This window comes from Camelus ferus, chromosome 4 (genome assembly GCF_009834535.1).
Source record: "Camelus ferus isolate YT-003-E chromosome 4, BCGSAC_Cfer_1.0, whole genome shotgun sequence".
Lineage (NCBI taxonomy): Eukaryota > Metazoa > Chordata > Mammalia > Artiodactyla > Camelidae > Camelus > Camelus ferus.
Window position 1 is genome coordinate 50,633,754 of NC_045699.1, and position 24,564 is coordinate 50,658,317.

Below are 24,564 nucleotides of genomic sequence, written 5' to 3' on the forward strand. Positions count from 1 at the left end.
TTCTCTGAAAATCAATAACCATGCAATCAGGGTCTGCTGCACACTGCTCAGGAGTGGTGGGATACCTAATGATGCCAGAGGAAGTTTTTTAAAATCTAAGGTAAAATTCTATAGAAACACTAACATTACTTTCTGGTTTTATACATTTAAGAAAAAAAATAAACATTTTCTCCTTATATATCTTTCTTGTCTATCTATAAAGGATGCATTAAGTTTTTTTAAAATCCTCTGTCTTGGATTTTATAGACAGAGCTACTCCAGATCAATAATCCTCAACCCTAGTTATTGTCCCAGAACTGTGAATTTTTTTTAAAAAAATGTTTAATTCATCTTAACTTAAATTCGTCCCCTTTTCCGGGGGAAGTTATCTACAAGTGCCAACTGACAGGCAGGAAATCAGTTTTATTCCCACCGGCTGGCCCGTGACGCCAGGTTGTACACCCCACTCTCCGGATGGTTTGGCAACACCAGCCTGAGCAGGGAGGTAAAAACAGGTGAAGCTGCCTCTGAGCTAACAACCTCCTTCAGCAGCATTACAAAGACTTGAGTTTATTCATTTCCTTCCCGGCTCTAAAACAATGTAATTGCCATCAGCCCCATCAGGGATGCCAAAGGGTGTAGCTTACCTTCCGGAGACTGACATTGGCCCCCAGCATTTTGTCCACAGTAGGCCTTGGCAGAGAGAGGTTGTGATGTAGGAATCCAGAGATGGTTTCATTGTCAACCAGGAAATCACGAAGCTTCAAGCCTGCTGGAGAAGTAGTGTTTTATTTTCACTTAATAAGTAACTCCAGAAAAAAAAAAAAAAAAGTCCGCACAATGGAGCAGGTGGAGAAAAAGGTCATAATATTGACTGCCTCATTTTAAATCGATTGATAACCACAGGCCTCTGGCTTAAGCACACAGAGAAACAAGGTTCAGGGAGCTTGGCCTTATCAGCAGAAACATGAAAAGACTGCTTTCTGAAGGTGTGGAGTGCGACACTTGCTGTACACACACACACACAGCCTTGTCTTGCTTTTCAAGGAAAAAGCCAGGTCTTTTAAATGCTCTCATCCAACCTACCTGAGGTTTGTGACCCTAACCCTACTGCTCCAGTCTCCCCAGTACCATCTCAAGCAGCGGAACTTGGAGATATTTAAAGCCTATTCCCACAAGCCCCAGGGGCTAATTTCCTCTTGATGCAGAACTGTGGTTCTCAAACTTGGGCGGGTATCAGAATCATCTGAAGGGACTGTGAAAACGGCTTGCTGGTGCCCTACCCCCAGAGTTTCTGATTCAGCGGGCCTGGGACAAAGCTGGAGGATTTGTATTTCTTTATTTTTTGTTGTTAACCATTCTTACAACTGAAGTATAGTCAGTTTACAATGTGTTAGTTCCAAATGTACAACAAAGTTATACACAACTTTATACACAGTTATACATACGCATTCTTTTCTGGATTCTTTTCCATTATAGGTTATTACAAGATATTATAGTCCCCTGTGCTCTACATAGGTCCTTGTTGTTTACCTATTTTATATATAGGAGTGTGTATCTGTTAATCCTAAACTCCTAGTTTATCCCCCCACCCCCTGCTCTCCTCTTTGGTAACCACTAAGTTTGTCTGTGAGTCTGTTTCTGTTTTGTAAATAGGTTCATTTGTATTATTTTTTAGATTCCACATATAAGTGATCTCATATGATATTTTTCTCCGACTTACTTCACTTAATAGGATAACAAGCTAACAAGCTTCCAGGTGGTGCTGATGCAGCTGGTCTGGGGCCCACACTTTGAGAACCACAGGTGCAGAGCATTATGCATACCAAAGCACTTTCACAGGCATGGGTCTCATTTTAATTCCAAACATGGAACACATGATTCAGAGCTTCTAAAACCCGGGTCTGCTGCGCTTTAAGAAAACGCATATGCATTTATTTTTAAAATCAACCCTACTAAATGACTGTATTTCTGCAGGGTTTCATACAGAATTCCTTTAAATAATAAGCCCTCCAAGTACATTTAGAAAGGGTTCCATTCCAATCCACTGTAGTGGAGCGGAAAAAGCAATTTTAGTCTCCAGAGTTGGAGGCTATGCCTAGTGGTGTTGCTTAGGAATTTCATATCATCTTTCTAAACCTCAGCTTTTTCTTGGTAGGGGCCCCCCTTACTGAAATGCTACCATTTTCCCTGCCATATTTTATTCAAGTGTTTACTTCTCCTTCTACCCTACCCCCTTAATAACCCAACTTCTTCTTTCAATAAAGAGAAAACCAGCTCATCATGAGCTCAGTGACTGGGTAGTTATCATTGGCAGGTGGCAGCCCACAGGCCCGGGCACAAACTGACCTCTAGGGGCAAACCGGGCAAATTAAAATCACTTAACTGATGAGAAATAGAGGTTTGATCTAAAAACGGGGCCATGAGGTGAGACTTGAAGAGGATAGGAGTTAATCCTGGGAGCGAAGAGGGTGATGTGCACAGATAAAGTAGAAGGAGGGCCCAAATCCACCCAGATTCTCATCAGTACTGCCTGATCCAGGCATGTTCTGCTCAAGCAAACTTTAATACTGCAGGTGTTAGAGAAGGGATACACTGAGCAGGATTCACATCTCTAGGGAAACGATTTTCTGGCTACACCTTATCTGGAGAACCCCTAGTTATTCCTCACGACACACTCCAGAAGCTGGCCCCTGCCCAGCTGGTGTCCCTCCTGAGAACAGATGCTCCTGCTGACTGCCACCTGCCCGGTGCTCCCTTCACATACGATACTACATTCTCACCACCAGGTTCACTTCTGCAGTTGCCAAATCTCAGAGCAGCTAAGATTCACTTAGGGACCATGTTAAAATGCAGTTTCTTGGGCCTAATTCTCAGAGATACTGAAATATGGCCCTAGAATGAGGCCTTAAAAAAATCTACATTTTAGTAAGGCTCCCTTGTATTTCTAATGCAGGGGCCTGGGGACCATGCTTTTAGGAATGTTGTTTTGTTTGCATATTACCTCCACCAGACCAGGCCTCTGAGACACAGAACAGTGTTTTCTCTCCGTATCCTGGTGCCCAGATCAGGCAAAGCACTGCTGTTCAGTGAATGGTGGCTGGATAATAAGTACTAGGAGATGGCATTGGAGCTGGGAAGATTCCAGAAGTATCTGAGCAGCATCACAGGAGATTTCCTTTTAGCTGTGCAGGTCCAAGAAGGGCCCTGGGATATTAGGATGATCCCCAGACTGCACCCCAAAAGTAAACAGGACCCCTGGTCACTAGTAATATACTCCCAGGGACACAAATTGACACCCAGGATGTCCCAGGACCAGGCAGGGGTAAACAGGAATAAGGATAGGAAAGCTAGTGGCTTCAATTGAGGTCTGGTATGGAAAGCCAGACACTGATCACTGTGGGACAACAAAGCACCACACTGGGACTCAGAAAACCTGGGCTGTGTATCCATTTGTTTGCCAGGTCATTTCACCTTGCTGTGTCTCCACTGTCTCACCTATAAAGTGAGGTGCAAAAAGAACGACCTCTCTGAGCCCTGGACAGAATGGAATACACACATGAGCTTGACCCTCAGTGACCAGGCAAGTCACAGACCCCTCCTGAGGGTAAAAAGGCAGAGCAGCACACGGTCACTGTGCCAGTGAACTTCAGAACAGTCTCCTCCCTCCGCAGAAGGGAGGCTGGCCCTGGCTGCACACACACTGGGTCTGGGTCACGAGGGCGACACACTTGAGACCAGGGAGCACGCGCAGCACGTTTACAAGACATTTCTGTTATGTCAACTGGCTCTGAGGATGAGCACAGCTGGATGTGATCAAACTCCAGCCGCCTCTCAGTGAATCGCCTAGATGAGACAGAAGAACCAAGAGGCTGATTAAACAGTCAACAATCCTTGGCAGTGCACGTGCATGGGGTGGTGAGGTTGCCGGGCAGGGAGGCAGCAGGGAGGACCAAAGATCCATGGCTATGAAGAAATTGCATTCTTCTGGTCACATGGTTGCCACACACGTGGACTCAGATTCACACATCACCACCAACAAGCTGCAGACAGTGTGGACGCAGGAAGGCAATGCGGTCAGTGCACTGATTCTCTCAACCTTGGCTCATTAGACTCTCAGAGGGGGCCTGACAAATCTCTCAGTGCCCAGGCCACACACACACCCCCTTTCCCCAACAACTTCCAGGTGATCAGAACTTCTGGGGCTAAGACTAGGCATTCGAATTTTATAAAACTCCCCAGGGAGATTCCAGCCGAGTTTGGGAAACAACAGTGCGGGGAAAAGATCAGGGGTGTGGGACCAGAAAAACCTAATTTTGACGCTGGACTCTGCTGTTCGTGAACTGTGTGGCTTTGAGAAGTTCATTTTGCCTTTCTGAGCCCAAGATTGCTTACCTAAGCAGTAAGGATAACCGTGCCCACCTTTCAAAAGTAGGAGGATTAGAGAAATTTGCATGTAAAGCATGAATAGTGAGCAAAGGGCTCATGGTAGGTGCTCAAGAAATGGTAGTAACTTTGCGATTATTGAGAAGGGTATATTTCTCTCACTTTACCAGTGTGCCACAGTGAAGTGTAGAGAAAAGGGAAGAGCTCAGGCACTGCCCTCAAGGAACTTCCAAGGCTGACAAGGGAGACGAAGAAGCAAATCAACAGACAAAGCAGAAGGAGGGATGAGGAAGCCAGAGGAAGGCAGCTCATGGAAGCATTTGACCGCAGTGAGGCTTATCTGCAAGTGCAGGGGAGTCAAGCTGAAGGGGCTGAAGCCAAATTCTGAAAAAGATCAGAGAGCCACAAATTTCCAGAGGCTATGGCTGGTGAGGAGAGGACAGGAAGGCCTCCCATGATGGCAGGACCCAGGACACCCTGTAGACATAGTGCTGCGTACACAAGGTTCTCAATAAATGTTTCTGATGAATAAATAAATGTACAAGCAGATAAACATAGAGGAGATTCCTTAAAACCTAAGATTTTGCGGAACAGGATAGGAGAAGGAAGAGGACAAGGTATGGTATGAGGCCAGAGTAGGGTGACCTTGTACCTCTGGTCTAAGTTTGCTCCATTATGTTGTCGGCAGGGAAATGAGTGGAGAAGCCAAGAATATTGAGAAGGCCTGATGTCTGAAACAGCCCTTCACCTCTTGGCCTAGCTAACTCTGACCCCTTCTTTCTGACTTGGGCCATGAGTCATCTCCTCCAGGAAGCCTGCCCTGACTTCCCCGCTCTCAAGCTGGATCAGGTGGCCATACTCTGGGCCCTAAATGGCCTCCTATGCATGCTTCCCTCGATCTGCAGTTTTCTGAAATCACATCTTTCTCCCCAGAAGAACAGGAGTATCTGAGGGCCAAGACTTTGAAACTCCAAAACATGGCAGTGCCTGGCACAGAAGAGGCACCCCATAAATAGTGGGTGATGAAGGAATGAATGAACAAAAATGAGTGAATAAATTAACGAACTGAGGTGATCTGCTGCAGGTAGGGAAGAGTGAAACAGGATATGAGTGTGAAACAAACCAGGACAAGAAAGCACTAGAGTGACTCTAAGCCCCCTGAGCTGCATCAGCCCAGGTGAGGAAGATAGTCAGGTGAGTGGGAGCTGGAAGCAGGGCGTGGGACATGTCAATAACAGGATAAGTGGGGGTGACAACAGCATCTTCCTCACTGGGCTGAGCTAGGGGTTAAATGAGAAAATGCACCTGAAACGCCAGCATAATGCCTGGAACCCAGAAAAGTTCTCTATAAAGGCTGGCTAATACCATCATCACTTTCCGGAAAGACACCTCGTTAGCTTCATTGCTACTTTGACCCTGAAGCATATGCTTTCAGATTAGATAAGAGCACAGAAGTGACTCTGCCAACCAAGTCAATGTTGAATTTATGATCTAAGGTATGTGTGTGGGTGCTCATGTGCGTGTGTGTGCGTGCGTGTGTGTATGTGTCATGGATTCACCTGGCTGTGTTCCTGAATTATTGAATTTTTTCTGCTGATACTGTCTATAAGGTGAAGAAAAGGTCAAAGGTGACTAATTTGTCTATTCTGAACTTCGTAGAAGAATAAATAAACCTAGCATTTCACAGAGAACCCACGGGAATGATCACATCTATGGGATCACAGCAAGGATGGGCCAGGGTGGGCCAGGGTGGAAGATGACCAGTAAGAAAAACCAGTCTTTGGACAAAAGACAGAACATTTAGTGGAAAAGACAGTTGCTTACTTGGCCATTCAGCTTTGCTCACAGGAGCTGACATGCCCTTGGTTTTCTTATCGGTAGGTTCTTGTCTGTGTGGGTTGTAGAAGATGATCTCAGAGGTCTTCTCATCCTTGGCATTGAAAGGTACTCTTGGGGTAAAACTAAGCCAGCCCTCGACACGGCATCAGAAGATCTGAATGCAGGTCCCAGCTCTGTTGTTTCCATGAACCTCACTTTTCCCCTTCTCTGAATCTCTCTGGCCCTCAGTTTCCTTAGATGTAAGATGGGATTAATAACATTCACAGGGTGTGAAAACCGAGATCAAGAAAATGCCAAGTACTCTTTCAGAAGGAAAGAGCCCCGAGAGTTTTCGCAGGTAACTGAGAGGATACAGATGCTGTCAGAGAACATGGTCATCAGGCAGCAGGACCAGACACAAAATTAAACGTGAGTCCCTGCTGCCCACAGAGCAGACTGAGAGTCACCATCCAGAAAAGGCCCCAAGAGCATTTCTGCTACCCTCTCCCCCAAATGGACCAAAATCCACTCAACTCAGCCTCCTTGGTTTTACCCGGAGGTTTTGCCAAAGAAGGCCTGTCATTTTCCAGAGAGCTTTGCTTTGGGTGCCGGGGAGGATGGGCAAAGAAAAGAAGAAAAAAACCATTCAGGAGCTTGGAGTCTGAAGAACAAAACAAGTGAAATGTGTGTTTGTGGGCTGAGGACAAACAGGACAGAGTCCTCAGTTTCTTGCCAGTGCTCTGGGCCAGGTTTCCCTGAGCAGCAAGCTCAGGAAACACTTCACAGCAGGCGGGGAGCGGCGGTGGGCGGGAGAGGCACCGCACCAGGGGGATGCTCTCCTGGCCACGAAGCGTTCCTTCTGCTGCCTTCCAGCCGGCCTGAGTGCAGCGGAGGAGAAGGGGGCGGGGAAGGAGGGGGGAGGAGGCAGCGCAGCAGCGGCAGGAAGGCGGGGGAGGGAAGCCCGCAGCAGAGCCGGCCGGGTTACTCTCGGTCAGTGCCCTCCCGTCCCCAGCTCGGGTTTCAAGATCGCTGTCTTCTCTTTTGTTCAACATGAAAAGAAACCACAGCAATCATCTGCTCGAGAAGTGGGTGGAGAAGGCAAATGAGAAAAAAGGAGAAGTAGAGAAAGAGATCACGTCAGCTTCCAAGGCCCTGATACTTTTCTTTAAAGGACCGCAGGAGAGTCTCCCAGCCCTGACCCGCGGCCAGACTCTCACTCCTGGCTTTACTCAGCCTAAGTCGGGCCTCATCAAGCAGACCTCGAACATTTCTTTGCCAGAAAAGGGGTGGGAACCAACAGACTCAGGTGGCTTCTGGCGAACTTTTTTGTTGTTTCGGTTTGTCTTCCTGATGCTAGGTCTCCACTTTCCCCTTCAAGGATAGCTCCGCCTGCTTCACCCAGATGGCTGGACCCTTTCTGGGAAAACAAGGGCTTCTTGGGGAAGCGCAGGGCTCTGGAGAAGGGGGTAAGGCAAGGCCACCTGGCTGCTCCCTGAGCCGGGAGCCTGGGGTACACACAGCCTAGGGGCCTCCCTGCTGTTCATCTGGCCCTGGGGCTCCTAACCTAGGAGACAGCTCCTTCTCTGCAACGAGGGCTTGCTGAGGGACGCCAAGACACACCTAAAAGATCCCAGATTCTGGAGTCTGGCTAAACTGGTTCATATCTCAGTTCCAGAATTTTCCAGTGATGTGGCCTTAGACAAGTCACTTAGGCTCTCTGAGCCTGCATTTTACTCTAAATGGAGGTTGACCTCACTAGGGCTGTGGGTTAGGTAAACACTAATGACACTAAGTGTGTGGAGTACCCTGGATACTGACTCACACACACTGCAAGAGAAAATATAAGCTGAAAAATTGAACAAGTTCAAAACAAGTTAATAAGGTCTTGGATGACACTTATGTGAAGAGTTCCACAGAAAAACCAGAATATTTAGAATTAACCCCTATATGGGTTATGCTTCCTGAACCCTTTGAGGCAAGTACCAGGGAAGCCAGGGTCTTCTCTGGAGACCAATGGGAGCGTCACAACCGAGGAACCACATATTCCTCATTCTACATGTAATGAAACTTGCATTAGTTCAACAAACTTCTAAATAGCTATTGAACCCAAAACACTAGAGCTATGGTTCAAAGTAGCAGTACTTCTTGGAGCTCCTGAAGGCAGGAGCCTGTAGGAAAAGAGATGCTGTATAAAGATATGATCCCTGCCCTTGCCTTCCAAGAGGAGATGGACAGAGGGTTAGGTGAGCAGAACAGTGAGCCTCCAGCCCTCTCTGCTGCTCCATAATCACTCATCATTAAAATCGGGGGATGGAAAGAGACATGACATGTCTTTCCCAGATCCAGCTACTAAGGCGACAGCATACCTATGTCTTACTAAGAAGTGGACAAGGTGGGAGAGGTTGTCAGTGGCCCCTGAAACAAAGACTGACATCAGCTGGACCCTAAAGATCCAGTGGGGGCTGTGGCCCCAGAGGGAGAGGGTGGACTGTTCACGCTGGCCAGGAGCTCCCTGAATGCAGAGCGGGTGGTGGACACAGTCGGGCTGGCTTAGGGAGCCCAGAAGGAAAGGAAAGGTAACACTGAGGAGGTAGCACTGGCCCCAGTGAGTTCTGGAGAAAGAGAGGAAGAGACAAGGAACTGACATTAGACAAAGCAAGAAAACAGCTGGGACATCTCTGCGTTTGCTTTTCTGCGTCTCAGTGCAACCATGATTAAGAGGGCTAGAAAAGGGAAGCTTTCGAGGAGAAACAAACTGGACTCCCAAATTGCTCTTTGCCACCCACAAGGTACATAAATCTCATGCTGGAAAAGCAAGGGACATGAAACACTGTACTCGATGTTAACAATCCAAACTCTTTAAAGGCAATCATATTGTGTGGTACATGCCATCCTGTAATTGAGTACAATTGTGTTTTCTATTCTTGTCTGGGTAAAGCTGACCTTTGATTCCCTTTAGTTTCAACACAGCAGTACAGAACTGCATCCCTCTGACGGCAGCCCAGCCGGGCCCTACCCTGGAAGGAAACCAACAGCCTGGGCTTTGAGACACTGCCTGCCTTTGACAGGTCTGGGAAACTTTCAAAATATGAAACACTAAGGCCCCCAACTAGAACTTCTGATAAGTGCACATGGACCGGAATTGCAATCACCCAAAGATTTCACGGAATTTCCAGTTTGATGACATAACGCTGACACATATGTCATCTGATCTCCCAGGATGATCCACGGGCCCACAAGAACAGAAAACAAAGTTGGAGGCTGCAGCCTCAACTTCAGCAGCAGCCCACATGGAAGGAAGGGGTTCAGGCAGGGAAGGAGAAGTGGCGGTGAGTCACAGGATATTCTTTTTAAACAAGCCTTGGGGAACGTTCCACCCATGCCTGTTACCCATGAAGCCAGGAAGTGGAGGAAATCTGGCAGTTCTCTTGGAAGCCCTTGTCTCCTCTCTGATCCCAGCCCATCCATGCCCAGTACCCTGAGACCTGGGAAAAATTCTGGCTACTCTGGGCTGCTCCCTTTCAGCTGTAATAACATGCAAGCCGAGTATGAAAGTCTGGAGTTCTAGTCCTATTCCTGCCCTTTGCCAGCTGTGCTTCCTTAGGCAAGTTACTTAGCCTTTCTGAACTTCCGCTCCTTTATGTGCACAAAAAGGAACAAAATTCTCTGCTTCACATGATGGTTGTGCAATGAACTGTAGTACAAGCCTGGTGCTCACGACATGCCTGATACTGTGCTAACTGCTTTATGATTAGTATCTCATTACTCCTCACAGCATCCCTAAGAGAGGATTGGTTATCTCCATCCTGAGGAAACAGACACAGAGATGCTACAGAATTATCTGAGGTCATCCAGCTGGTAAACAGCAGAGCCAGGACCTGAACCAAGGCAGTCTGGCTGCCAAGTGGTACCGCCCCAGTGGATGTTTACAACGTGATAATTTTACAACCCTTTCCCTCAACTCCCTGCTACAGCCAACTACCTTGCCATGTCACCAAAGCCTGCCCTGCCCTCAGGGGATCAAATCTTTCTGACTTTCAAAGATCAAAAGAGAATCAAAGGTCCATACATTGAGTTCTCAGAATTATCAGTAAACCAGCAGCCAGAAACTTACAATCCGCTTCCCTAAGTAAAATCCAGCATAACCCTCAGGACTTAGTTCACAAAAGTCTTGGTCAGAGCCATATCAAAAAGGCCAAACAAGCCAGATCTGAACCCTGAATATACAGAAAATGACAGCCATGCCACTGACACTCAAAAATCTAGCCAAAGGAATGGAGAAACTCAAGACCCACGTTGGGGTGTCAGGATGTCTGCAGCACTGCCCTGGATCTCCCCTCCAGTCCTTCCCCTTTCCAACCCCCGACCTCAGCGATCTGGGATGTCTTCCAAAGGGACATCTCCAGCCCAGTGACAAAATGCCCAAATCTTCCTTGCTCTTTCCTGGCAAAGTTCTCATAAGCTTCAGAGGTCTCTACATTCTGGAAAGAAAGCATTACAGAAGCCCCTGAATCAGGGGCTGTGGGAGGCCAGCTGTAACCCTAGTCCCCCTCGGGGGAAGCTGAGTTAAAGTACTCAACTTCAGGTAGTTCTCCTGAGGAGTGCCATTCACAGGGATGATGGCACATGAGGCATCCTCAGAAATGTGTGGTCTTGTGGCCTTAATTACAGCCTGAAAGCTCTCCCTTAACTGCCCCACTACCTGGCTTGGCCCAATTTAGCAGGTCCAGAAAAATGATCTGAAGTCCCCCAGAGCACCTCCTGGGCTTCTAGTAAAAGACACTGGTGGAGCTGTAATTTGAGACGGGGCTAGATATGTACAGAGCAAAGATCTTGGCTGAGAATGAAAGTTGCTGAGTTCCATGCACAGGGGAGATTGGGGGTCTGGCACCCAGCCACACCACAGAACCCACAGCTCTGTCCGTTGGGCCAGGCCACAGCTGATAAAGACAGAGAACTCTCATAGCACCCCCACCAGCCAGGGAATTGTCCTTGGAGCAGCAGAAGTAATGGTGAGGCTGAGGGAGCCGTCATGGGATGAAGCAGTAGATAAGAGCCCAGCTCCCTGGGGGAGTTAGGGGACCTCTTGCAGCGGGTGTGAGGAGAGCCCGCCCCAGGAAGGCAAGAAGCCTCAGCCCCAGGATGTGCACTTCCCAACTTTCAGCCAAGCAGGAAGCTCTGCCCGCCACATATGGGGCCATCTCAAGAGGGGCCTGGGCCCCCAGTGCCTCCTAGAGAGGAAGGAGGGTCTGCAGTCCAGACTCCAGGATTCAGGAGAGAAGCCGGGCACTGGGGCGAAGTGGATGTTTGAGCAGAAATGTTCGGCAGGAAGCAGGCTAATGAGCCCGTCAGGTGTCACGAGGACGGCATTTAAGTAGCTCTAAAGGGAATAAGCAGTAAAGGCAGAGAAGCAGAGCCCGGTCCTGATCTGAGCATCACTGGCCCCATCCGGAAGGCCTTAGTGCTGCGGGTCTGCTGACCACTAGGTCGGTTGGTCGGAAAACGCCAGGACCCCAGTGAGGAGGCAGCAGGCGTGGGGTGGTGAGCAAGCCTGGAGGGCGGGGTGCAGGAGGAGGCTGAGGACAGAGGTGCTTCTTCCCGTCTCCCCAGGCCTCTGGCAGGGGCAGCTGCACGTGTGTGATGCCTGGAGTCGACACGGTTTGAGGGGGACTCTCTTTAAGAAAAAGGATATTTTCTTAAAATCCTACTTCGGCACTTTTTGATTGCTGGATCTCTACCAGGGCCTTAGAAGGGGGCTAGGAAAGTGGGACTTCTTCAGCTTCTCAGGAAATCCACTTCAAGCCTCTGTGTTCACAGCAGCCCTTCCAGTCAAGTTCTGGAAGGTAAACCTTGTGAAAGAAATAAACCAAGACTGTTCTTAAGAACTTCTGTCATTAATTTTAATTGAGACCCCCACTGACTTGGGTTCACATATAGGGATCAACTGGAAAATGACATATACTGGGATTTTATACTTTTTAAAGTGCTTTCACTTGACCCTTTAAATACTCTGTGAAGGAGAAAGGGCAGGTATCTTCATTCCATAAAGATCCACTGACTGCTTACCATGGGCCTGATTGTACTGTCCTACCTTGCGGACATGTGGGACAGAGCCATAAACAAAGTCCAGCCCTGCCCTCAGGGGACTATAGGCAGGGGACAGATCACATCCCCAGTTAGTCCCAGGGGGATCCTCCATCCAAGTACTGACCAAGTTTTCAAGGTGAAACATATTCAGATTGTTTCGTCAAAGTCCCAATTTTGAGGCAAGGAAAGTTGAGGCCCAGCGAGGTTGAACAGATTGGAAAAGTCACATAGTCAGCCAGCAACAGAAAGGGAGGTAAACTAATCAGATTAAGTGCAGGTCAACTATGTGCTAGGACCTTGCTCTCAGTCATCCACGATACCATCTGATCTAGTGCTTGACAACCTGCAGGGCAGCTAATCTCTATCTTCCAGGTAAACTGAAGGTCAGGACGAATCAAAACACGCCCAAGGTCCACACTTAATGACGAACAGAATGTTCCCCAAATGAGTCTTCCTGTGAGGGGCAGCAAAGTCAGCAAAGACCTAGTTCACCATCTTGGTGACGTCACTCCCCCAAAACGAATCTTAAGACAAAGCCCAAAATTCCTTCTCTTACAACAGCACTTGCAAATCTTCAGTCATCTACAAACTACTCACAAGTTTCACCACATCCACAAAAAAGTATGTCTGCTTTAAATTAACTTTAATTTTTTTTCCTATTTAACATCCTCTGGAACAGTAATACCCATGAAACTGCAATGTGATGTGGGTTAAAATTCGAAGCTGTCATCTCTGTACTGCTGGAAGTCATCTCGGATACCACACAAGGCTCGCTCGGAGAAACACTCCTTCCTGCCAGGCTGCATCTCACAGACACAGAATCTAAACCTGTCACTTTCTCTAGAGTTTTTGAGAATATGTGCCACTTTTACATTTCTTTTCGATTGTAGTCATGATAGCAACTTAAGAAGAACGAGTGCTCCCCACTTTGACTCCCAAACTTTGATTTAGCCCCTACTCAGCCTGGGGGGTTGTGGGTTTAGGAAGAAAATAATAAAATGTCCCAAAAGTTCCAGTGATGAGAAAACTGGGTAAGACCACCCTGTAAAGCTTCCTATGTGAGTTTCTTAACTAGGATGGTTTCAAGGATAATTAGATCTGTCTCTGACTTAACTCTTAAAACTGGAGGTCTTCCCATTTGGAGGATTAGTAGAACAGCACAAGAGAGCACTGCTCTCTACTAAGAGCACCGCACAGGGCAGTGGAGCTTTAGCTGGGTCCCTTTCCTGGAACATCCCTCCAGTGGCTGCGCAAACTTGGGAAACTCCCCCCCCCCAATCTCCAATCACAGTCTTTTCTAGAACAGACGTTCCATATGGACAGGGGCCATATGCGTTTTGTACTCTTCTGTGTCCCAGCACCTAGAACAGTGGTTGGGACATATTAGATGTTCAATAAATACTGGCTGAATGTTTGAACCAATCCACCCTTTTATCTATAAATGAACTAAGTGGCCTCTAAGAGCCTATCCAACCAGTGGAAAGGAAACAATGCCCTAGCCCGGCAAACCATGGGACTAGAAGAGAGCAGAGACTCCCTGTCCACAAATTACCTGTGGACAGTCCAACGATTCAGCAGATGGAAGTGGAAGGAAAGAACAAAGAAGATAAGTCCTCTAGCCAGATCACAGACGCAGGAGCCCAGGGGCCCAGCACGGATGACAACGTGGGCTGGGAGATCTGTAAAGGCCTGAATGGCCCTGTCCAAACAGGTTGTGAGTCTCCAGTGGCCTGATCCAAACCTCAAGCCTTGGTTCCACAGCCAGCAGCAACTTGGATGAGAACAAAGAGAGCTATTTATCAAATTCCTGCACAACAGGCAACAACAATATAATACACAGCAGAACCAGTAGGATGAAGCAACGCAGGGACTCTAGCCATGTAAAATAGAAAAGAGAGATTTTCTCCCTTTAGGCTTAAAAAGCCAACAGCACAGTTCGGAGAACAAGTCATCTGCCATACCGAGTATTTAAAAGGCTCTGCAGTTTGAGTTGACTGCACATGGAATATGAGTCAACAGTGTGACATGGATGCCAGGAAGCCTCCTGCAATCTCAGATTGCGTTAACAGAAATAGGGGGCTCAGAACAAGAGAGGCAAAAGTCCCTTTCTGCTCTGTGCTGGAAGACCGTTGTAATTTCTGATCAACTTCGAGAAAGACACAGACACAGTGAAACACAGCCAACCAGAGGAGAGGCAGAGATGGGAGGACAGGGAAGGGGCCACATTCCAGAAGAGGAATGGAGGACATGTATCCTAGAAAAAGGAAAGGCTTCGGAAGAGAAGGGAAAACACACAAGAGCTGTCTTTAAACATCTGAAGGGAACTAGACGAGCCTCAGTCTCTGGAAGGTACAGCAAACCAGTGAATACTGTCTGATAATCAGAGCTGCCAATACCCAAAATGAGCTGCCATGTGAGAGGCAGGTCCCCGCCTTGGGAACTGGGTGTGTGGAAGGTAGGAAAGGTTGATGAGGGCAGGGCTCTGGACCAAGGATCCTTCCCTTCCTGACAGCGACACTGCAAGAGAGCAGAGCCCACTGCGCTGTGAGCAGGGCTGTTGTGCAGATAAACAGAGGTCTCTAAGCGGAAGCCACACTGACATATCCAGCCTCGGACTCTCTCTGACAGCTAGAGTGCTATTCAAATTCAGCAAAGAGCTACTGACTTCACCTCAGAAGAAGCCATGTTTCTGTGAGTTTCCCTCTGGACTGAGGCCTGGCTCAGTGCTGCAAGACAGGCAAAGCAAGGTGGAAGCATTTAAGAAGTAGCTGCAGGGCAGATAAGGGAACTTACTGGGTGAACGGAGAGTTCAGCAAATAGAGACAATCAAAATCAGAGATCTCTCTTTGGAGCTGTGCAGATAACGTTTTCTGAGCACAGGTTTGGTTTCTCTGCTCCATCCTAACTCATGTCTCTGGTTGCTGTGTGTCTAGGGAAGTCTCCACCGAGATCTGAAACTCTGCGTAACAACTTACCCACCATCAAAAGTGTTTCTCCAGCCGTGCAGTGGAGAGGCAAAGACCGAGGCAGGGTGCTCAGGAATGCATCACTGACACGCAGGAATAATAGTTGCTCCTTTTTATTGAACATCTACTGTGTGCCGGACATCATGTTAGGGTTTACATTTTACATTACAAGCTACCTGTTATTTATAGCTGAAAAAATCAAGACTCAGAGAGGTTGAACGGCTTGGCCAAGACAGCAGCACTCCAAAATAATCACAGCCCACGTTCACAGAGTGCTCCTACATGCCAGGAGCACTTTTTTGACAATTAAATGTTTCATCTCCTTCACTCCCCACAACAATCCTATGAGCTAGGTTTCTCCACTTTACAGATGAGAAGAGTGGCCCACAAGCACCTAAAGGACTTACAGAGTCACCAAGCTACAAAGTAATACATCGTAGCACTCTGTCCTCTGGGTCACACTGTCTCCACAGTAGGAGAAACAACCCTAGCTCTGCCTCTGGTCCACCAGGCAGGGGACCCCCAGTAGATCGGGAAGGACGATGTTTTGACTGGTGGTTGCGACTTCTGTGTCCTATGCTGGGACAGGCACACATGTGCAGGACAGGGCCCTGCATCTGGGGGTGGTCTGGCTGGGCACTCCTCAAAGCTGACCCAGGAGCCCAAGGGGGGCCACATCTGCCCCGATGTGAAACGACCCCCCACCCCCACCCCGCACCACCCCACACTCAGCTTGGCCTCCCTTTGTCGGCAGGTCCCACGCTGCCCGCTGCCTCTTTTCCTGCCCAGGGAAAGCACAGTCCCACTCCCCAAGAGACAGCTCCAGCCCAAGTCTGGTTTAAACTCTAGCACTTAACACCATTTCTTCTTTTGCCAAGTGGATCGCAAGCTGGGAAGCGCCTCAGCAAAAGCCGGCCTACCTCATCCCTCCCCAGACACTGAACTAAGTAAAAAAACTACTTTCCTAGAACAGTAGTGGCGGCTGACTCGTGATGGAAGCAATTTACCACTCACACTGTTTAGAACCACCGGCGCATAGACTGCTTCAGTTAGGTTTCATTATTGTTCGTAAACTCTCTACAGAGCACGCACGCCATCACTGCCTGCACCCGGGCCGGCTCCCACCACCCTCTACTCCACGAGTGACTTCTGCAGCCAGTGCCCGGCCAGCAAGCTGCCTGCTCTCAGACACTTCCAGGCGGCATGCCGCAAACTGCCCACGCACTCCCCGCATCAGAGATGCAGATGTCACTTTTTAAAGATCAGAGTTCAAATGCCCATCAAACTAAATCAAATGACTCGGGGGAAGATGAACTGCATTTTCCTTTGAGAAATGAATGCTTATCTTTCACTTTTCCAAATCAAGTTGCAACTGTAATTGCTCTTGTATGCACAGAAGTATCCTCTATCTATAAATGTGCCCATTCGCTGCAACCATATGGCCAATTCCAAAAAAACTGAGGTTGGCAGCAACTCGCACCCCTAACTGTCCTAATGCCAGGCCTGTGCCATCTCTCTATGGGGGATTTTCTTCTGCATCCCCCGGAGGCCAGCACACTCACTGTCTTCCTAGTTTCTTCTCAAATACATCCTGCAGAGAAGCCTTACAGCCCAGCCACTGAGGGAAAAAAAATCCCATAGGGAGGAGCTAAAAGAAACACCAGGCCGCCTGGGCTGCTGTCTCTCCTCTGTGCAGGTTAATTTCCAGTTATGAACCAATTCACAGAAGGCGTGTGCTTACGTGAGCTGGAACGCTCGATCTGGTACAAGGTTCTCAGAACTTTGTGGATGTCCTTCATGCTGGTGTCTCTCTGGCTATACAAAAGAAGCCGGCGAGCATCTGAGAACAGGCGAGACACACTGTGGGGGGTGCAAGAAAAGTAGAAAAGCTCTGGTTAGACCAGCTGCCTGTCCAGCTTGAAGAAAGTACCTGCCAGGAAGACCCAGCCTGGCCACTGGCTCCTCCATGGGCCAGCCCTGACCTAATCCTGCCCCCACACCCAGCTTCACAGACACCCAATGCTCCCAACCACCCACCCACCAGCCCTACCCCAAGAGCTCCTCCTCTGTGTCCACACAACCAAACCCTACCAGCATTCAAAGTCCAGCCCACGTGCCTCCTCTCCAGGAAGCCTGCCCTCTCTCTCTCTCTCTCTCTCTCTCACACACACACATGCACACACACACACACACACACGCACACACACACACACACACGCACACACCAGCCCCCAGGACCAACTTATCCATGAGATGCAGCAAGCACAGTGCCCAGAGCCCGAGACACTCTAAGGGCTTCACAAAAATTTTACATTTCTTTTATAATCAAAATGAAGAACAAAATTCAGAAATTCAGAATGAATATATATGATAATGAATCCAGTCTGAATTATACTCCCCTTTATACCAACACAGTTACAAAATAAAATTTTTAATAGTTTTGCATGAAAGAAGGGGTCCATGAAAGCCACGAAGCTAAGGTCCATGAACATCAGAACAGGGTCCTGCCTGCTCAGTGGCAGCTTCCTCAGAACCGTCTTGCTCCATCTCCTGTAGTCCCCAGGCCATTCCACCTCATGTCATGATCTCACACGCCAAGATTCTTCAATGGCTCATACAAAGGCAAAGAAAACAACATCCTGGCCCTCAGGGAGCTCACACCCAGGGATGAGAAAGAGCTGCAGACGGCGGGGCGTTGCATTAGGAAGGACCAAACTCCCCCAGCTTTAGCTGTGAGCTCCCGGAGGGCAGGCCCCTCCCTCTGCACATCTCTGGCCCCCCAGCTCCTAGACCAGCCGTTTTCCACACAAATAAATGTTTGCCAAATGAGTGTTTGCTAATGAACGGATGAAGCTGATGTGCTGTGTCTCCCTTCTCTACTTACCCACCAGATTTTGGAGGAACAGCCCCCAGCCACAGCACTTTGAGCTACATAATGTTACTCCTAAAATGCACCAAAGTGAGGTCGCCCAGTCTTACATCGGACTTTATCACACAAGCCTTCCCAAAAGCAGCTTCACTCAAATCCAGCCATTCAAAATTCTCTGGAGGTTGAGAAGGGAAGGAAAAGTATTAATGGACAAGTCTGGGAAAGAAAACCTGATCTGGTACTTACATGGATTTGTTAAAGTTTCCAACAACCCCGGGAGCCTCACCAGGAGTCGGATAACGGAAACAGGGGTTATTGGCATTACAGATAATCCCCTGAACCCAAGGAAGTGTTCCTGCAGAGGGCATGGCTTTGTTTGGGAAGTGGCCTGTTGAAATCAAAGAGAAGAAAAACACAAGGAGAGACATTAATTCTTTGAAGGCTCTGGGATTGCTAGGCACCTTTATCTCTTTTGGTTCCATCCAAACACTACTCCATCCCAAATCTGTCTGTCCCTTTCCCAACATCCCAGAGCCCTGCCACCACTGGACTAAGCCCACCCTGAGCTGGAAATATGGCATTAGATAGCAGTTCTGAATCTACTTGGCATCATCTGTAGGATGGGATTCCTAACAGCAGCCTTGGGACAGTGACAAGAGGAGCAGATTCAACCATACAGAGACGGTACCTGGAGGGCAGCAAGTATCAATCCTCAGGCGTCCATCTTTCCCCACCCACCTCACCTTTCAGGGACATAGAGGCGCCCCAGCAATGACGTAACCCAGTTCCTTCACACTCCAAGGAAGAAACTATGGCAAGATAAAGCGGCTGATGAAAAGCACTCAGGGCGTCAGTGGGCAGGGCTGGGAGTGGAACCCACATTTCTGTGATCCCAATCCGTGCTTCTCCCCTTACACCTCCTCCGTCTGCTAGCTCTTCTCAGCCCCCTCTGGTACTGTCCTCTGTTGTCCAAACATACATTAGTTTCACCTTTTCCACCAGCTCCCAAGTTCCTCAAAGGCACAGACCATCTGATGCCGTCTGTGAAGCTACACAAGTTGTTGCTGTTTCTTCACTCATCAGAACGTGAGCCCCAGCCAACAAGTCATCTCCTCCCTCTCCTTCCCCTTCATTATGGAGGAGCCTCTTATGAGCAGCAGGACTGGGTGTACTGGGGCTGGTCCGAAGTGTCAAAGGCACAGTTTGGTTTGTGGACATCAGCCATGGGGTGGCTTAAGAAGATCCAGATAAATGTGTCCTGGAACCAGGGGCTCTTAACCTGAGACCTGGCACATGTGAATACCTGTCAACCCAAAACTCTTACTGTATTCTCAGGGTTATCTGTGACCCTTAAGACTTAGCAACCATTAGGAACCATGGCTCCAGGAGTGAAGAGCCAGCGCTTCACAGGCTTTCGGGTCAGACCAACGGGGCTTCAATCCAGTCCCTGCAACTCGCTAGGCAAGAACTTTAGCCAAGTTGCTGAACCCCTAACCCTCAATTTCCTCATCTATAAAATGGTGATTAAAATACAGCCTCTTTCACAGATCTGCAGTGAGCAGTACATGAGTTTTTACAAGCAAAGCATGTAGCAGAGTCCCTGGCACAGGGTGCAGGCTCCCTGAATGGGCTGTGAGGGTGACAGAGGCCCCAGGGCGCTGAACCTACAACAGTACAGACTCTGCTCATGCCCCGCCAAGAACACTCTTTCCATCTTATGGCTACCACCTCCCTCCAAGGCAGGAGCCCCTTTTCATTCAGCTTACTATTTTCATGCAAATGTGCTCACAGAGTCTCCCGGAAGTTAAGCCACGGCCAGGACTTAACTACATTTTGCACTTCAGTATCGGGGTCCTTCTATCTGTCTTGTTCTTCTATCCCTAGTCCAACCAGAGAGGTAACACTCAAAGCAAGAAGGTAACAAGATCTGGTCGCTGTTGCCACTCTCTGCAGGGACTCTGGCTTGTTGAACATTTACTCAGTTAACCCCCTTATCTTCCTGTTAATAGTTCAAGGAAAACCAAACAAGGTCCCTTGCCTAAGTCAGCTGCTCCTCATTCAGGGGAGATTTATGTAACCCAACCAAAGACTCAAAGAACCAAAGGATTCTCTCCTTTAGCATCCAGGAAATACTGGCACCAAGACAGGGTGATGTTCGTCCAGGCTATACCTTTGTGGGTGAAGCAAAGACCCCTCCTGGTATGTTGTGCCCCACCTAATTTGCAAACAAAAACAGGATGAGGACTTGGCATTGGGTGCATAATCCAACAGCCTAATGAACTCTCAGGATCCAGGGACATGATTAGGACCTTGATGGCTCTGTGTCAAGACTTATAGGGAAGAATTACACATGAATCCTTTGTTTACAGAGACATCTCTGCAAGCTTTGCCTAAGTTCTCTGCCTTTTCAGCTGAGCCTCTAGAAGGTGGTGAGAATAGGAAGTAAGTTTGCAAGAAATGCATAGATTGAGGGTAAAAGTCTTATCTGTCTTCCATAGGTATAAGAATTTTAGGGGGAGGGTATAGCTCAAGTGGTAGAGTACATGCTTAGCATACACAAGGTCCTGGGTTCAATCCCCAGTACCTCCTCGAAAAATAAATATATAAGTAAACCTAATTATCTCCCCTCAAAAATAAATAAATAAATAAATAAATAAATAAATAAATAAATTTTTTTAAAGGAGAAAAAAAAAGAATTTTACATTTCTGAGAATCTATGATCTAGATGCAGAGAGATCTGGGTCAGAATTCAATGATGTGCCCAAGATCACAACCTCAGCAAGTGGCAGAGCCAGGATCCAAACCAACCCCAATTTGTCTGATACCAAAGTCTGCACTATTTCCACTACACCACCTTGCCTCCTTGAGATAATTCCAAAGAAAGAATAGCCCAGCAGATGAAAAAGCTGAGTTTCCCCTAAAATGTTTATTTCAATGGGGCTTAGGGTGATGCTTATATAAAATCAAATACGCATTTGCTCATCAGTCTTTTGGGATCCAAGCAAGAAAGCAGAATTACCTCCCAGGCCTACAAACTGAGTGTACATTTCATTGTATGCTCACGCTTTTCCTTTTTGGTGAAATTAGAAAATCACATCGGATAGAACCTTTTGAGGTCTCATGGGTTCTTTTTAAACTTGAATATGCATAATGTGTACCAGCAAATTAGCAGGTAAGTAACTGCCACTGTGTGCCCTGAGAGACATGGGACGAGACCAAGAACACAATTCAAAGGTGATCCCAGCCCCATCTCTTCCCTAAAGGACTGTATCCTGCCTGCCTATGGGGCTGGCGGGGTGAGGATGGAGCTAGTTAATGACAGGAAAAGTCATTGGGGCCATGGATCAGAGGTCCCAGCTAAACCTCCCCCATAAATGTTGAACCTTTAGCCTGGGACAGTTTTGCAGTGTTAATACATCCAGCAAGCCCAGGCAGGAGAGGAAGACTGATTGAGGATAACACTCACGACAACCATATGAGGGCAGAAACTATTATTCCCCTTTGATAGAGATGAGGAAACTCAGGTGCAGAGACGCTAAGTCACTTGCCCAAGGTGACATTATCTGTGTTGAAGCCAGGATTCAAATCCAGGTAACCTGGCATCTAGAGCTTGTGTTCTTGGCCACTACTGTATTTTCTATGCTCACTGAAAAGGCCCTCCTCAAAACCCATGACTGGGAGTCCGATGACCTGAGCTTTATTTCGTCACTGTCACTTATTAGATATATGATCTCAGACAAATCCCGGCACTTCTCTGAGCCCCAATTAGTTACCTAGAAATTAAAGCAAATGATAACAACAACAAAGTCCATTATTCAAAGTTGCTATGAGAATCAGATAAAATAAAATTAGTCAATCTCAGATGTTCTACACAAGTACTCCCTAAAATTATATGCTCCATGGTTTGCAACTGTGTGATAAAGAGATAATACATACAAAAAAGCCTCGCAGGGACCAGATGATAGTGGTGTTAAGGTACTGCCTTAGGGTGCTTTTCTAATCACCCCTCTCTGAGCTATCAGTAAGGTTATTTTACTTTCATGATTTAAAATGTATGAAACAGATGCCGGCTACTATTATAATTACTGTTATCACCACTGACTAGCACTGAAAATGCTTCCCTGAGTTAATCCCTTATCAAAAACTCGGAAGCCTAGCTTTTCTATTAGAAATCATTTGTGGTGTTTCCTGAAGATAGCATCTTGGGAAAGGTCCCATTGAGCCCATGCCCACTTCTTGGATTTCACTTGCCAGTGGTGAGTCTCAGGAGCGTTGCTCAGATACTCACATTCATGTTGTTCATAGGGTGGGTAGCTCAGCCGCACGGAGATCAGGATCAGGAAGATAAACAGAGGCCAGGCCACTTCCAGCAACAGCTGACACTGAGTGGGGATAAGACACAGAGCACCGTGAATTAAACAAACGAACGAACCAGCAAACACGGATGCCTAATGCTCCTGGGCTTTGGGAAATCCAGACAAGTTAATTTAACAATTGATCAGCTTCTCCAGCCTCTCCCACCACTCTCTCAGCTTTAATGATGCTGACCTGTTTGCAGTTCTCACCTTAAAATGTACTATTCCATCCCCCTGTGCTTTCCCTATGAAAGGGAAGATCCATCCTGCTTCATCCGGCTCACTGCCCCGAATCCTTCAAGACTCAGCTGGGCACAATTTCCTGTATTAAAATCTCAGGCTGAGCTGGAAGCGGTTCTGCTGTGTTCCCAGAGTAACCTGTGTGTACTTCTTCCACAGCAGTTTCCCTGAGACCCTGAAATCATATTTTTATCTCTGGCTTCCTCACTACAACGTGAGCACGCTGAAGGCAAGCACTGGGTCCAGTCATCTTTGCAACCTCAGCCTTAGTGCCGTGTCAGCTATGTTACAACCACGTGTTGAAAGGAGAAGGCCAGGGCCACCTGCTGTGCTAAACACACACTGCCTAGACTCTAAGGAACACACAAAGTTGCCCCTCCCCAGGAGCTGAGAAGAGGGCTCCAAAGGACAATGGAAATTCACATGCAGTTCCACATTGACCTATGTGCACCCAGGACTGGAAAGATCCAGGAAGAGTGCAAAGTTCTTCCCCATCCATCGAGATCTGGTCACCATCTTCTCCAATGGGTTAGACGATCATTAAACATTTAAGTAAGCATGATCCACTGGCTAAAGCAATGGGGTTTCTCTAAAGGAAAAACCTGCCTCATTGAGTTACCAGGGGATAAATAAGCACAGAGACAGGATGGAAATCATGAGACATAATTTAACTGAACCTGTGGTGTTCAGACAACTGGTTCCCCTGCCTGTCCGTCGTCTCTTTCTTCCTTTCAGTTCTGCACTCCGACGTTCTAATTAGAATAATTACCAAGGAGCCCAGAAGAGTCATGGGGCCTTGTGGTTAAAGAGTAATTACAACTGTGGCTTCAGAGCCATGAAGTCAAGAGAATGTTGGTGCAAAATCCCTCCTTTTCTTTAAATAGAATTTTGTCTTGTGCCCCAAGGCCATATATTTTTATTATGGAAAATGTGATATTTTTAAAAATACAGAAAATTAGGAAAAGGTAAATATAAATTTACCACCCTTAATCCTATTTCCTGGAGATAACCCCTAGTAAATGAAGCTAATACTGGTTTTCCATGAATAGTTTTTGTCTTTTTTTTCTATTCATACACAAATATTTTTTCTCTATAAAATTAAGATTATACAGCATATATAATTTTGTATTTTGCTTTTTCACTGAACATCATCCTGGGAGAGCTTTCCATGACATAAAATATTCTCTCAAAACATGGATTTTAAGGGCCACTTGAGATTCCACATTATGAATAGATCATAATTAATTTAATCTTTTTATTGGTGCATCAGATTGTGTTTGTTTTTTGTTTGTTTATTATTTGTTGTTGGATTTGGGGGCATTTTAAATTCCAAAGAGCTTTGATATGGTTCCACATTAAACTTTTTTTTAAGCCTTCTTTTTGAAAGGAAAAACATGGATGAGAATTGTGGATGTCTTAGGGTGATAAGAACATGGGTGATTTTTTAAATACTTTCCTATGTTTTCTAAATTTTCTATAATGAGTATGTATTACTTCACTAACAGAGCAACAACAACAACAACAACAAAAAACCCCACTGTTACCATATGACTATGAAGAATAGTTTGCTATAGATAGCACACCGGGGGAAAAATTAAAGACAAATGAGTCTCTCTTTGGAAGAAAGTGTGCTGTCAGTGGGGTCTCCAAGACCCAAGATGGGGCTGTCTTGCTAACTATATCTGTAAAAATCCCAAAGAAACAACACACAGTGAAATCTCTAAGCTTTCAAGTGACATTCAGCCTCCTCCGCCAGCTGCGCTGGAGTCCCTCCTTGGGTCCCCAGGTAATCTGAGCCTCTATCAGCACCTGGCACAGCAGGGCCTTTTAATGTAGGAGCTTCTCCCCTACTGTCACTTCCTTC

The 24,564-nt window shown here is 47.2% G+C and overlaps 1 protein-coding gene across 1 annotated transcript in view; it reads right to left on the reverse strand.

Annotated features, from left to right (window-relative positions):
- Nucleotides 1-24,564, reverse strand: part of ABCA1 (ATP binding cassette subfamily A member 1) — a 126,928-nt gene that overhangs the window by 73,772 nt on the left and 28,592 nt on the right. Inside the window, 4 exon segments of the mRNA XM_014559347.2 lie at nt 627-748; nt 16,978-17,096; nt 18,352-18,493; nt 22,394-22,487. Of these exon segments, the coding sequence (XP_014414833.1) occupies nt 627-748; nt 16,978-17,096; nt 18,352-18,493; nt 22,394-22,487 (477 nt within the window).